The sequence below is a fragment of the Schistocerca serialis genome, chromosome 3 (assembly GCF_023864345.2).
Source record: "Schistocerca serialis cubense isolate TAMUIC-IGC-003099 chromosome 3, iqSchSeri2.2, whole genome shotgun sequence".
Lineage (NCBI taxonomy): Eukaryota > Metazoa > Arthropoda > Insecta > Orthoptera > Acrididae > Schistocerca > Schistocerca serialis.
In genome coordinates, this window is record NC_064640.1 from 370780567 (window position 1) to 370796285 (window position 15719).

The window sequence follows — 15719 nt, forward strand, 5'->3', positions numbered from 1 at the left end:
TCACTCCTTGTCTGCAGCTATCTGGCAATACACCACATTCCTGTTGTACCTTATCCACCATATTCTCTGAACCTAGCCCCAGCAGACGTTTGTTCTGTTTTCCAAACTGAAAAACATGCTGAAAGGACATTTCCAAACCATAGAGGAGATACAGGACAATACAATGAGAAACCTGTGCGCCATCTCACAAAATGTGTTCCTGGAGAAACAATGGGAATGGTGTATTGCCAGTAACTATTTTGAAGGGGACAGTGCTTAAAATGTTGTGTAATAGGCAATAAAGTTGGTACAAAAGTTTGGTTTCTTTTTGAACATACCTCATAAAATTTGAATGAATATAGTAAATATATATTAATGCATAATGAAAGGGGATGGAAGGTAATAGAAGAGAGCAAATAGAGGAAGATATTAGGATATAAAGGTGAGAGAGGAGTAAAGAGACAAGTGTGGATGGCAATTGTAGTGATGTTAAAAGACAGTAGTAGACCAATAAGCAGTCAGTAAACAGAGAAAGAAACCAAATTAAATGTAAAAAAAATTAAGTGAAACAGAAAATGGAAAGGAATTATATGCTGCTCCTATTCACAGAATGCAAGCATAATTTTTACCATTTGCTTGATGACTAAACATACAGAGGAACTGAAGAGGACTGCATGAGTTGCATTGAAAGAAAAATGACTAAATTACTAAAGTTATCAGGAAATTGTGACCAGTTACAGTAGTGTCACTGGGGGGATGAGACATCCAGGAACATTAAAGAGTGTGCTATGGGAGTAGGTATATATGTGAAAGAATTCCTCCCAGGCTTCAGCACTGAAGTGGGTCAAATCAGACACACAAACTCCTTGCCCTGAGTGGACCAAACTGGGGAGTGTTTGTAATGCACTAATTCTAATATTTCTGGAGACATGGACAGGCATGTTTTTAAGCCCCTGCTGTATAGACTGCCCTGCATAACAAGTGTTATGGTGGGTATAGTATCGACCTGTGTTATTGACCTGCTTTGCAAGGCAGCCTATATATCAAGGCCAAGAAATGGTTTTCCTGCCCTTGACATGCAGGTTGCACAGCACAACATACTTGTTGTGCTGGAATAGTATCAGCCTGCTTTATTAACCCATTTTGAATGGTACCCTACACATCATGGGAAAAAAAGTGTTTCCAAACCCTTGGCATGTAGGTTGTGCTGCACAAGAGGCATGTTGGGTGAGTAGTACCAGCCTACGTTTTCCACATCTTTTGCAGGGTCTACACATGTGAACAGGCATGCCTGGAGTAGATTGAGATAGATGGAGGAGAGCATGGAGAAAGAGAGGGAGCAGGAGGGGACAGACAGGGAGAGAGGGAGCAGGAGGGATGGATAGGGAGAAAGGAGGCAGGAGGTGAAGTACACTGAGGTAGGGGAAGTAGGAGATGGACAGAGAGAGAGGGGGGGTGAATAAGATGGGCAGGAGGGGGGTGGGGGGGCGGGTGGAGGAGATGGTCAGAAAGAGTAGAGGAGAGGGAAGAGGAGATGGGCTGAGAGGTGGGAGGAAGAGATGAACAGAGAGGGAGGTGAGGAGGTGATGGGCAGAGAGTGAGGAAGAGAAGATGGACCAAAAGATGTGATCATTGCATGTGACAGATACGTACACATGTGAAGCTGTGGGGAAATGGCCAGTATTATATAAGAGTTAGCGACTTTATGCAGTGAATATATGAACACCACCTAAGAGAGTATGACCTAGTGGTGAACTTTAAAACTACACTAATGATTCATTCCACCAGACATGTCTATATAAATGATCAGTGAAAAGGTTGGAGCTGCACGTCCGAACTGCTGAAATTTTTACTCACTTCAGCCTTATTTCTGTTTATATCATGAACAAACAGTACAGTTGGTCATAGAACACAGACTGTCACCTGTGGTTGCCAGTTTGCACAAGGAAATACTCAAAGAAAATATCTCATGACATGTCACATAAAACATATGTAGTGGGATACAGATGATGTATTTGTCATGTGGCCATATGAGCAGAAAAGTTCATAAGAGTCTCTACAAAATTTCAGCTAGCCTCACTTGAGCTTACAGTTCACCACACTGATAGAACAAGTTAGAAACAATTCAGTCTTCATGTACTAGTAAAGCAAGATGGTGTGTCAAACACAGAAAGTCCAGACACATGTATCCAGCTGTTATCACATGTGTTAACATGGAGCCTTATGAGTATGTACTTAAATTCAAAGAGCATGAGTCATCGCTGATGATGAGAGCTGGCCAACAGATCTCAAAAAATTAAGAACAATGTTAAGACAAATGGATGTAGTAACTAACAAATAGAATAAGCAGTAGATCTTGAAGATTAAAAAAAAATCAAAAATATCAGATTTCCAGCAAACAGTGTCAGCTATGGTGCTTATGAAGCTTTATTTTGTTTTATAGATCACTGGCACAAATTGACGAGCTTAGTTTGACATCTTTAATTAACCAGAGTGACACTCTCTTCTTCATGAAGTAAATACAACCTTTTTGTGACAAGATGAAGAATTAGACAAAAATTTCAAAAATGATTCATGATACCAACCTGTCATAATGAAGATTCCCCTCATCAGTGTCTTCTACTGAAATGCTGATCCCAGATTTGCTGTTGAAAAAGTTGCTGTGTCCAAATCCATAATCAGAACGACTATAAAAGAAAGACAGCATCAAAATCCACTCTCAATAATGCTCTCTCATTAAAGGTTCACATTTTGGTTCAACACTATTATTATTCTAATAAATATACAGTTTTTCGATACTAATTTATTAATTGGTGTCTTTAATTTGACCATACAATAATAAATAATAATGGACTGTTTTTTGTTGCATCATAAAAAGTATAGAGTCAAGAATAATCAACTATGGGTACTTCCTGTTCATGCCCACACAATACATTAATACAAATAATTTAATTTATATGCAATGCTCTTGCTAGAATCAATATTTCTTCTCATTGTTAGGAATAAAAGTTTATTTGGGTGTAATAGGTATTATAACAACAATACCAATTTCTATAAGAACAGGAATTTCTGTGTCATAGAAAAACAATAAGATAATCTAATTTACAAGTGCATGAGTATACATAATTAAATTTATTCCTGCTGTTGTTTACAACAAAAAGTTTAACTCTGTGGCTTCCAAAACCAAATCTTATGCCATTTATGAAACCAGGTAGTAACTCTGATATTCAAGAAATGCATGTGAATGGAGGGAAATTAATTAATCCATATATGTAAAATTCAAAAGGATTCAAATGGATAAACATCTAAGGCAAAATGAGAATGCTGATTAGCTGCCCAGAATTTCATCCTCATTGCTAATTCTGTTTCTAACTGGATGAATCATGGCAACGGGGTTCAAGCACCCCAAAAATCATGGACCTTGCTGTCATAATGTGGCTTGTGTGCCTCAGTGATACAGACAGCCATACCATAGGCTGAACCTCAATGGAGGGTTATCTGTTGAGAGGCCAGGCAAGCATGTAGCTCCTGAAGAGGAGCAGCAGCCTTTTCTGTAGTTGCAGGCAAACAGTCTGGATGACTAACTGATCTGGTCATGTAACATCAGCCAACATGGCCTTTTTGTGCTGGTACTGAAAACTCCTTAAAGCAAGGGGAAACTACAACTGTAATTTTTCTCAAGGGCATGCAGCTCTGCCATATGGGTAAATGATGATGGTAGCCTCTTGGATACAATATTTCAGATGTAAAATAGTCCATCATTTTGATCCCAGAGTGGAAACTACCAAGGAGGATGTCACCACCAGGAGAAACGAAACTGGCATTCTATGGGTTGGAGTGTGGAATGTTAGTCCCTTAATTGGGCATGTTGCTTAGAAAATTTAAGAAGGTAAACAGATAGGTTGAATTTGTATATAGTGGGAATTTACATAGTATGATGACAGGACAAACAGGCCATCTGATTAGGTGAGTACATGTTTATGAACACAACTCAAATACAGATAATTTTAAAATTAGGGCAGCCACAGCTAAAATAGTTATATGACTGATTGATCAACAGCATGACAGATGTTTAATTACATGTATTGAAACTATTAAAATATAAAACTAAATGAAACATCCAGTAGTCTGCTGTAGCTATACTTATTTAAGTTGATTAGAGATCCACACAAGCTGTTTCGCAACTTTTAAGTTGCATCTTCTGGTGTATATAAATGCTACATGGCATGGTATAGAGGGTTGTTATGGAATGCCACAGAGTAAGAATTTGTGAGTTTGTGTGGTTAGGCAAAGTTCTTGCCTTCCTCAGTTGATAAAAACCATCATCAATGGCGAATGTACAGTCTGTGTTAGAATCACAAACTCTCATCACTTTACTGGTTAAAACATGTTCCTGTGAATATATGTCAAGTAACAGGCAATGTCCCTGGATAACATTTATGAGGGACATCATCTGGTGCTTAACATAGAGCCACAGAAACATAATTTAATCAGTAAAATTATGAAAGTTCATGATTCTAACACAGACTGAACATTCATCATTGATGATTTTTATCAGTTGAGGGAGGTTGAGAACTTTGCCTAACCACACCAACTGTTAATCTGTGCCATTCTGTTACATCTCTTTCTATACCAAATGACATAGCATTTATATACACTAGAAGATGCAACTTAAAAGTTATGAAACCACTTGGGTGCATCTTTAATAGGCTTAAATAAATACAGTTACAGCATACTACTGGACTTTTCATTCAGTTTCATATTTTTATAGTTTTTACAACTGTATTTAAACACCTGTTGTATTGTATGAATTGGTCAGTCAATTATGTACAACTCAAATAGGGGTAATGCAGGAGTAGGTGTAATTATGAATAAGAAAATAGGAATGCAGGTAAGCTATTATGGCCACCACTGTAGTACAAGTTTATATGCCAACTAGCTTTGCAAATGTTGAAGAGACTGAAGAAATGTATGACGAAATAAAAGCAATTATTCACATGGTTAAGAGAGGTGAAAATTGTGGTGGGGGGCTGGAATTGGATGGTAGGAAATGGAAGAGAAGAAAAAATAGAGGGTGAATATGAATGGAGGAAAGGAATGAAAGAGGAAGCCACTTGGTAAAATTTTGCACAGACTATAATTTAATCATTACTAACACTTCACTTAAGAATCATGAGAGTAGCTACCATACTTGGAAGAGACCTGGAAGCATGAGAAAGTTCCAGATTGACTGTATAATGGTAAGACAAAGATTCTGGAGCCAGATTTTAAACTGTAACATTTCCAGGAACAGATGTGGACTCTTGCCACAATTTATTTGCTATGAACTCTAGATTAAAACTGAGGAAATTGCAAAAAGATAAGAAATGAAGGAGCTAGACCCTGGATAATTTGAAATAACCAAATGTGTTGAAAGCTTCAGAGGCAGCATTAGGCAATGATTGACTACAACAGAGAACAGGAACACAGTATAAGACAAATGGTTAGCTTCCAGAGCTGAAATAGTGAAGGCAGCAGAGGATCAAATGGTAAAAAGACAAGGCCTAGAAGAAATCCTGAATATGACAGAAGGTACTGAACTTAACTGATGAAAGCAGAAAATATAAAAATGCAGCAAAAGAAACAGTTGAAACTGGATACAAGTGTCTAAAAATGAGATTGACGGGAAGTGCAAAATGGCTAAACAGGAATGGCTACAGGACAAATATAAGGATATAGAAACAGATACCACTAGGGCAAAGATGGATACGATCTAAAGAAAATTAAAGAGATGTTTGGAGAAAAGAGAAGCAGCTGTATGAATATCAGGAGCTCAGATTGGGAAACCAGTCCTGTGCAAGCAAATGAAAGCTGAAAAGTAGAAACAGTATAAAGAGGGGCTGTATGAGGGAAATAAATTTGAAGGCAATATTATTGAAAGGGAAGAGGACATAAAAGAAGATAAGATGCAAGATATGATATGGACAGAAAAAATTTGACACAGCACCAAGAAAGCCCCTTGGAGTAGAAAACATTCCATCAGAACTACTCATCCTTCAGAGAATCAGCCATGACAAAACTATTCCACTGGTGTGCAAGTTGCATGAGACAGGCAAAATAACCTCAGACTTCAAGGAGAATGCAATAATTACAGTCCAAAAGAAATCAGGTGCTGACAGATGCCAATCTTACCTGACTATCAGTTTAATAAGTCATGTTGCAAAATACTAACACAAATTCTTTACAGAAGAATGAAAAAACTGATAGAAGCCAACCTTGGGGGAAGGTCAGTTTGGATTGGGAAATGTAGAAACATATAAGGCAGTGCTGATCCTATGAGTTCTTCTAGAAGATAGGTCAAGGAAATGCAAATTTATAGCACTTGTGGACTTAGAGAAAGTTTTTGACAATGTTGACTGCAATACACTTTGAAGTTATGACGGCAGCATGGGTAAAAGACAGGGAATTAAGGGCTACTCACAACCTGTGCAGAAACCAGACAGCAGTTATAAGTCAGGGGGCATGGAAAGGAAACAGTTGTTGAGAAAGGAGTGAGGCAGGGTTGTAGTCTGTGACTGATGTTACTCAGTGTGTCATTGAGCAAATAGCAAAGGAAACAAAAGAAATATGAAGAAGGAATTAAAATTCAGGGACAAGGAATAAAGACTTTTAGGTTTGCTGATGGTGTAATTCTGTCAAAGACAGCAAAGGACTTGGAAGAGACACTGAATGAAATGAACAGTGTCTTGAAAGGAGGATATAAGATGAACATCAGTGAAAGCAACAAAAGGGTAATGAAATGTAACTGAATTAAACCAGATGATACTGAGGGAATTATACTAGGAAACAAGGCACTAAAAGTAATAGAGGAGTTTTGCTAATTGGGCAGTAAAATAACTGATGATGGCCAAAGTAGAGAGGATATAAAATGTAGACTGGCAATGGCAGGAAAAGTGTTTCTAAGGAAGGGAAATTTGTTAACATTGAACATAGATTTAAGCATTAGGAAGTCTTTTCTGAAGGAATTTGTCAAGGGGGCAGCCATGTGTTAAAGTGAAATGTGTGTAACAAATGGTTCATGCAAGAAGAGAATAGAAGCTCTTGAAATGTGGTGCTGCAGAAGAATGCTGAAGATAAGGTGGGTAGATAATGTAGCTAATGATGTACTGAATAGAATTGGGGAGAAAATACATTTGTTGCACAACTTGACTAAAAGAAGGCACCAGTTGACACGACAAATTTGACACATCAAGCGATCACCAATTTAGTATTAGAGGGAAATGTTGGGGGTAGAAGTTATAGAGAGATATCAAGAGATGAATATGGTAAGCAGTTTCACAAGGAAGTAGGCTGCAGTAGTTATTTGGCGATGAAGAGGCTTCACAGGATAGAATGAATGGAGAGCTGCATCAAACCAGTCTTCACACTGAAGGCTGCAACAGCTGTTTCCCATTATATTGGTGCACATGTGAACCTGATGTCATACATCAAACATTTTCAGTATTTTATGTCATTCAGAACAATATTATACAGAAATGTGGCAAAAACTAGTTTTATTCTGTCAAAGATAGGAGTTTGGCAGATCTATGGGGGTTAGTAGACAAATATATTTCAATGGACTTTTAAGAGAATTGGGATATTTTAATCTACATGAAAAATATTTGCAAAATAACAGGACTTCAAGAAAGAAAATATATTTTTATCAAATCACAGATATTTAGTTCTTGTCTTCTTGAAAGTACTTCCTTCCTCTATTCACACATTTGTCACAGCAATGTTTCTGCTTCACCATGCTGTCCTTAAAAACTCCTTATGGAATGTTTATTTAGTTCTCATGAAGAATTCTCCTTGAAGCTATAAATGGTTTTGAAGCAGCATCCTTTCAGCACTAATTTTGATTTTGAAAGTAAGAAAATCACTTTGAGATGTGGTGAGCAGTGTGGTTGTAGGAAGATTTTTACATTTAACTTGAGATATGACAGAACTGAGTGGTCAGATATGCTGTCTTTGTGTATGAATCAAGAGGTAACAGAACAAATCTTTCACTTCACAGTAGTGTGTATATATTGTTTTGAAACTATGTAACAGAAAAAATCCAAACAGACTGGGACATGAACCCAGAATCTTGCCTTTCAGGGGCAACGGCATTACTAATGGATCATGACCCCAGAGAGTATTTCATGAGTCATAACGTGACTGTTTAGTCAGTAAGAGTATTCCCCATTCTATATTTGGGTGACAATTCTGGTGACATGAAAAATCTCTGAGCATCACTTCAACATTGAATCAAGACTGCCACTTTTTCTGCATGGAGACCATCTACTATTCCATTGGGATGACATGACTTTAATCTCAGTGACAAAGCTACAAACCCAACATATGTTGCATGTGATGATCCTTTGCATAAATATTTCTTTGTTGTCAAATTGTTCAAGGAATCCACTGCAAACATTCACTTGATAGGGGTACTGATATTCAGCCATTACAGTGAAGTGTAAATGTGACTGAACTTTTGAATCAAAAGAACCATTGATAACACATTGAACAACCTTGAGCATCATCTTCACAAACTTGTGTCTAAAGTTAAGATATTTACAAGAATATTTTCCCTGTGTCCATGCAAAATTTTGTATTGCATCATTGGACTCAGAAATGAAACACAGGAAAATACTGCACTACCACTCACTTAAATAACAATATTTCAGCAACTTAAAAAAAAGGTATTACTTGGCAGGTTGTGAGGCATATAATGCTGCTGACAGCAAATTGCTATGCTCCTCTGTTGCCACATTAAAAAAAAAGGTTCTGTTCTTTTTTAAATACTTTTGTATTTGTCATTGACGATTGTACAACACAAAGTATATTTTGTGCAGATGAATTACGAGACCTACAATCATGATACAACTTCCAAAAAACTGTAAATATGGAACAAAGTTTTTCTTCTTTTTACTTTTTATTTGAAGACCCTCACTTCAGGTGATAAACATTCCTTAACTATGAAAGTCCATCAGTCAACTTTAAGGAAAGAAAAATGAGATGGCTGTGTACTAATCATTTAAACTTTTCTTTTGCCACACGACATCACACAATGGAAGTACACTGGTCTAAAATTTGCTTTAACATAGATTATCTCCTTCTGTTACAGATAAGTTGCAAACTGGCTCAGCTAAACAATGGACTTGCCATATATGTGTATTTTATTACCACATATTCATCTGAATGATATATTTCATCACATACAAAGCTGAAAATCATAACAATATTGAGTGAACTGACTAAGATGGAGCTGAACTTTGACACCTTATAATGACTTAAATCAGAGTAGTAAATATCACTAGCCCAAACAATATAAGAATGATTGAATATAAAATAGAAGTATTTTGTTTAAGTTCACATCTACTAAATGGTAGACTTGTTCAGTGTATGTTTGTTGGTATTGTCTTTGCACAGATAATGATGTCACCAGTTTTCCTGCCATACATACTCTCAAAAACATCAGTAAGATTGGTTGTGCTCTAGGCTGAAAATTGTGGAAAAAAATAGAAAGTCTGGAAGAGAGGAGGCTGTTCCTCATTAGCTCCCATAAACTATGATCTTTCACCATTTTCTTCACACTGTCTCTGGTCTGAATCTCTGATAGTCCCGGTTCTCCACCTGCATTTATCCTTCTCAATCCTTCTGTCTTTGTTCCTTTATTCTATTTCCTTTCTGCTCTTCATAACACACTATCATCTTACTGTCTACAACTTCACTTGCCTTCCCATTCTCCTTGACCTACACCACCACCCAAGTTACCTGTGCTACAGTAACAGAACTGTGTGTGTGTGTGTGTGTGTGTGTGTGTGTGTGTGTAGAGAATTTATATGAATCTCTTTGTTCTCAAGATGAAAGGAAATATAAAAGTTTACAGAGTAGTCATCTCTATATTTTGAATTCCTATGTGAAGTTACAAACTTAAATTTAGGTGATGATGTATCCTCCCAGTCATTTTTCATTTTATAGAATGGTAGCAACTCTAAACTGATTCATACATATCATAAAAATTGACATGTATGCATATATGTTCCACATCTTGTCTTAAACCACAGGACTGATCTCAGCCAAACTTGGCACATATATCACTTTCTATCAAATAGAATTGGTGTTTGGGTAAGAAACACTCACCTATCAAAGGGGTGAGGGCATGGGTGAAAAATCAGTGCAGCCCACAATGTGTGAATATCTGTACTTTAGTCATCCAGTATATGAGGATGAGACCACTCAGTGACTTGCAAAATCCTTTACACACAACTTCAAAAATTTATGAAACATCTTCTTGCAGACAACCCCCATAAAAATGACGATAGGAAAAAAGTTTATTGCTTACTACATTTTTGCTGTTCATGCAGTAAAATAGCCACATGAAGCATTACATTTTAACTACACCCTTGGGATGATTTCAACCAAAGTTTGTACACATATTTGTTACAAAGTGGAAAAAAATACTGTTGGGGTAAGAACCACCAGTGTGCTATTGGGGTGGGGGTGATAGCATGGAGAGCGAATGGGAGGAGGAGATGGACAAACAGGGAGGGGAGGGAGGAGATGGGCGCAGCTAGGGACAGAGAGAGGGGCAAGAGAAAATAGACAGAGAAAGGGGGAGGGTGAAATGGGTAGAGCAAGGGGTCAGGAGGAAGTGGACAAAAACAGGAGATAGGAAGAGATGGGAAAAGAAAGTGGGGAGGAGGAGATGGACAGAGGGAGGAGGAAAAGCAGATGGACAGAAAGTGTGGGAGGAGCAGATGGACAGGGAACAGGGTAGGAGAAGGTGACAGAAAGAGGGACAGAAGAAGATGAACAGAAAGCCTTCCCCCTTGCTGTTTGTCCATCTGCTGGTCCCCACTCCCTCTGTCCATCTCTTCCTACCTCCTGTCTCTGTTGATTTCCTCCTGGTCCATCTTCCTACCTATTACAAGAGGAAGCTGGTGGTTCTTACTGCCAACTATTGTGGTGAGAATGGTTAGGGAAGAAGCAGAGGGATAATTATGGAGAGGGAAGGAGGAGGTGGACACATCGAGGGACAGAGAGAGGGTACAGGTAGACAGTCACTAGTGTCTCCCGTTGTTACCACTGTATTGGGTTTATTAGAGTTGGAGTTAGTAGCAATCTTGGGTGGGGTAAGTAGGGAGAACATGAATAGTGGAGACGTATGGAGTAAGTGAGGGAGGAATGGGACAGGAGGGGTCAAGAAAGACTGTGATACTGTGCAACAAGCAGGAAAATTTTATGGAGAGGCATACTGGATAATCATCTTGGGTGTAGGAGGGCAGGCTGTGGGCAACAGGATGAAGATATAGGATAACAAGAGTGGAGATTCTCACATTTGGACCATAGCAGCGTCACAATAGGGCTTGGCTTTCTGCATGGCTGAGCTTATAGATGTTGGGAATCATGTAGAAAATGTATGTGTAGGGGTTCCTTTCCTTCAGCTGAGACACTGTCAACTTCTCCCAACTGATCTCCTGTTCCTTTACCATCTGGTGCCCTGCTCATCACTACTGATGTTATCTACCTCTACACTGGCCTACCTAATACCTATTGCCATAATACTGAAACAATAGAGGTGTGAGAATAATTGCTACTGGGTGCTGGGAGCCATCTTATCATTTGTCAGGATGATCCTAACACCCACCTGGGGTGTTTTGGGTTATTTTTGGCAGCTTGGGAGATGGGAGTGAAGTGGGCAGCTGTAGAAAAACAAATGATGAATATTCACAAGTTATTTATTAATTCATTAAACTTGGTGCTGGCTCATAATATTTCCAATCAATGTCATGAGCAAGGCAGTACAGGGTGCAATGGGCACATCCTGCTGAGACGGTGGCACGCTGATACTGGCAAAGCCAGCATACCAAGAGCTGAGTTGGTAGTGGTGGCCACGATGCAGCATATGGCTACCTGTGGTTTCTTCTCACTTTTGGCAGGTCACAGTTCTGCCCAGAGTCTGACTCTGGACTGAAGGGCAACTGTGGGCCTCACAGTAGTGGAAGAGTGTTGGCTGCCAGGCAGTGGCCATCATTTCAGATCCCAGTGGCAGTAGTGGCAGTGGCAATACATTTGTGGTCTAAACTCCAAGGATGCATCAGTAAAACTCATGGTGATGACTGACATATGGCAGGCATTATGGACAGAGTTGCTGTGCCAATCATTACTTAATGAACTGGTCCAGGATGTCAATGCAGCTGCTCTGTTCTGACTTTGTGGAAGGGACTGCATTTCTGTGTCACCGCAGAAATGTCTGGAACAGGGTTGGTAACTGACATTTGTCTGTTGTCACATGGCAATGAGTCAAACTACTGAAATTCCTGATGCCATTGACACACAAAAGTAGGTTGACACAGAAGCAACTGCTTCTGCTGAGTTGCTGAACTGGCAGGGACATTGACCAGTGACAGCAGTTGCTTGGAGTCCCAGTGCTCTGTCGATAGCTCTGTCAGTGTATTTTCCCTCACATCTCCTTCCTTATATGAAAAATGTGGCCCAAGATCTGTACTGAAAAGTGTCTGGAACACTAACATTAATTCGCTTACAGGTATTTACAATTGGGCATCTTCCTCTACTGCACCCACTGTTACAGTTGGTTCTTTGTATTATTTACACTATCTCACAACCACTCAGTGTCTGTGTTCTCATCTGCACTATCTCCACTTCAACTCTCACTTTTTGTCTTGTTAGCAGCAATATCATTTCATATAATGGGAATGGAATGGGATCAGGAAGGTATTTTAATCCACTTGCTATTTGTATGCTAAAATTTGCATCTCCCACATTCTCATATTACTTTCATCACCTACTCATGGGCATGAAACTAAGTTACATCACATACCTCTAACAGTCTGAATAAAATTCTCACATGCAATGTTAAATCATATCCTGCATCTATATAAACAATATTACATTCTTTCCTGCACTAGCCTGCATTCTGTAGTTCAGTAGAGCTGAGGATTTCACTGAACATAAAGGAAACATGATGAATACCATTGCATGACACAGTATTGTGAAGATAAATAGCTACAGTTCAGTAATCAATCAAATATTAATATCAGTAAAATAAGAAAGGAAGTTATGACTCATTTTACAATTCTTGCATGTGTGTCAGGTATAAGAGAAGTTTCCTTGAATTTTCTCTAGATACTTCCAGATTCAATGTAGTATCACGTTCAAAAGTATGCAAATCACGTGAATTACATTCCACCTGATTTGCATGCAGTCCTCATAATATAACTGTCGTACAGGTCCTCTAATCTCTTTCCATTACAGTTGTTTGACTATACAGAATGGTTACTACAAGAGACAAGTGGAGAACATTGATCTGTGTGCCTATCCATCCAGATGCAAATTAATACAATGATATTGCAAATATCAGGATATACATTATTATGTATGGCAGAATCATTAATGCTTGTAAACACAAATGTATTACAATAAATGACACTGCAAAAACAAAGTTTCTTCTTGAAATTACATGACAAAAATTTTTGTAGTAGACTGGGACATGGGACTCCTACCCAGCAAACATCCCCCTGTTCACTAACCATGAAAGACCATAAACATGGTTTCTATCACAAATAACAAAGTGTTCACATTTTTAAACTTGAATTAATGTGATGCAGATTTTGTGTTCAATGTGGAATCTAACCCAACAAGTAGTGACATTGTTAATGAAGCACAATCAAATCCTAGAAATCAAATTATTTCACCATAAATGAGATGACAAGCCCAAATGATGAAATATGAAAGTTTTGCCTAATCAGGATTTGAAACCAACATGTATTGCCATCATTTTCTAGCCACGAGTAATTAAATTTCACTTTATTTCTGCAGTAGTGGGATGCATGCATGTCCGAAATGGAAATAATGTGATGAAAAGTTCTGTGCTGACTGGGAATCAAACCCCAAATGTATTATCATTGTTGACTATACACAAAGACACACTTATTACTGAATGCTTTTTCACCTGTAGCTAGGAGTAGCTTGTATAAACCTGAAATTATGTGCTGAAAATTTGTGTTTCTGACAAGGAGTCGAAACCAGCACTATCATTATTGTTGATGACCCACAACGAGAGGTGTTAAAAATAATGTTTATTTATCACTTGCAGCTTGGTGTGTGTAAGCTACAGCTTCAAATAACATGATGAAAAATTTTGTGCTGGACAAGGATTCAAATCCGGACAGTTTTCATGGCGACCATAAGGGGTTTCAACTATTTGGGGAACAACAAAATGATGGAATTAAATCATCCTGAAGGTGTCAAATCCCATAAAAGAGGAGATATGAGTTTAAATCACAGTCTAGCACCAATATTTTCAACATCTTAAGTTCAAATAGAGTAAGATGTGCCATGTGACCTTACATGATGATTGTTTCACTGATAAGATGAAATTTTTGACATATGAAAGCTATTTCCATCTATTGTCATGGCTTGCTTACACTGATTCTCTTCCATTTGGTAGCAAAGGGACCTTATGTTTAATGTGGATTTGGAACCAACCGTATGTTGTTCAATCAGTGTTGCCAGAGGCGAAGACAGACTACTTGTGCTTGTTAAAAATGGCTGCCAGATGTGTGAATCAAACCCAATCAAACCCAGACCTTAAGCATATGAAAATAGATTCATTCCAACAAACCATGAAACAGCATATTTGATTTTGTCATAGTGAATGATGCTTCACATTTAATGTGAATTCTGACTCCCTGGAGGTGGATTACGGCCTGTTCATAACATTCAATTCCTGGTATGTATGCATCACCAATCACCATGTGCCTCAGCTACTCAGTGCATACTTCTGACTTGATTTTGTTATCACTGAAGTAAAATCATGTAATAGCCACCTGCACAAACTGGCAACATGGAAGGATGCAAAAATTTCTACAGGAACAGTTTTTTTCCACTTGCGCTGCTGTGATGTATACATTTATGGTCTAGTGCTAAATATAGTCAGTATAAATGCAAAGCTGAGGTACTGAGCTGACTCTTCTATTTAACTCTTTTTAAGCCACATTTTGTCTCACATAATTGTATAGGCAAGGGCATTCTGACCTATTCTTATGAAACATATGGTGTGAAGAATACTGAAGTATGTAATTTACCATTTCAGGCAAAATTTTTCAGTAAAAAGTAGAATGGTGCATAAGTTTGTGGCGATTTAGTTAAGTTTGTTGTCATGCAGATTGTTATAAGTATATTTATCAATCATCATGTTTTATTTGAGATTCCAAAATTGTTCTTGCAGTAATTTAGTGAACTTGGCATGTTGTTGTTGTTGTTGTGGTCTTCAGTCCTGAGACTGGTTTGATGCAGCTCTCCATGCTACTCTATCCTGTGCAAGCTTTTTCATCTCCCAGTACCTACTGCAACCTACATCCTTCTGAATCTGCTTAGTGTATTCATCTCTTGGTCTCCCTCTACGATTTTTACCCTCCACGCTGCCCTCCAATACTAAATTGGTGATCCCTTGATGCCTCAGAACATGTCCTACCAACCGATCCCTTCTTCTGGTCAGGCTGTGCCACAAACTTCTCTTCTCCCCAATCCTATTCAATACTTCCTCATTAGTTACGTGATCTACCCATCTAATCTTCAGCATTCTTCTGTAGCACCACATTTCGAAAGCTTCTATTCACTTCTTGTCCAAACTATTTATCGTCCATGTTTCACTTCCATACATGGCTACACTCCATACGAATACTTTCAGAAATGACTTCCTGACACATAATTCA

General features: G+C 38.3%; 1 protein-coding gene across 3 annotated transcripts in view; it reads right to left on the reverse strand.

Moving 5' to 3' along the window:
* The window catches only part of LOC126470192 (rho guanine nucleotide exchange factor 17), a 649655-nt gene that overhangs the window by 73094 nt on the left and 560842 nt on the right, over nt 1-15719 (reverse strand). For all 3 annotated transcript variants that reach the window (XM_050097851.1, XM_050097852.1, XM_050097850.1), the window contains one exon: nt 2565-2666. In XM_050097851.1, the coding sequence (XP_049953808.1) occupies nt 2565-2666 (102 nt within the window). The remainder of the gene's footprint in view (nt 1-2564; nt 2667-15719) is intronic.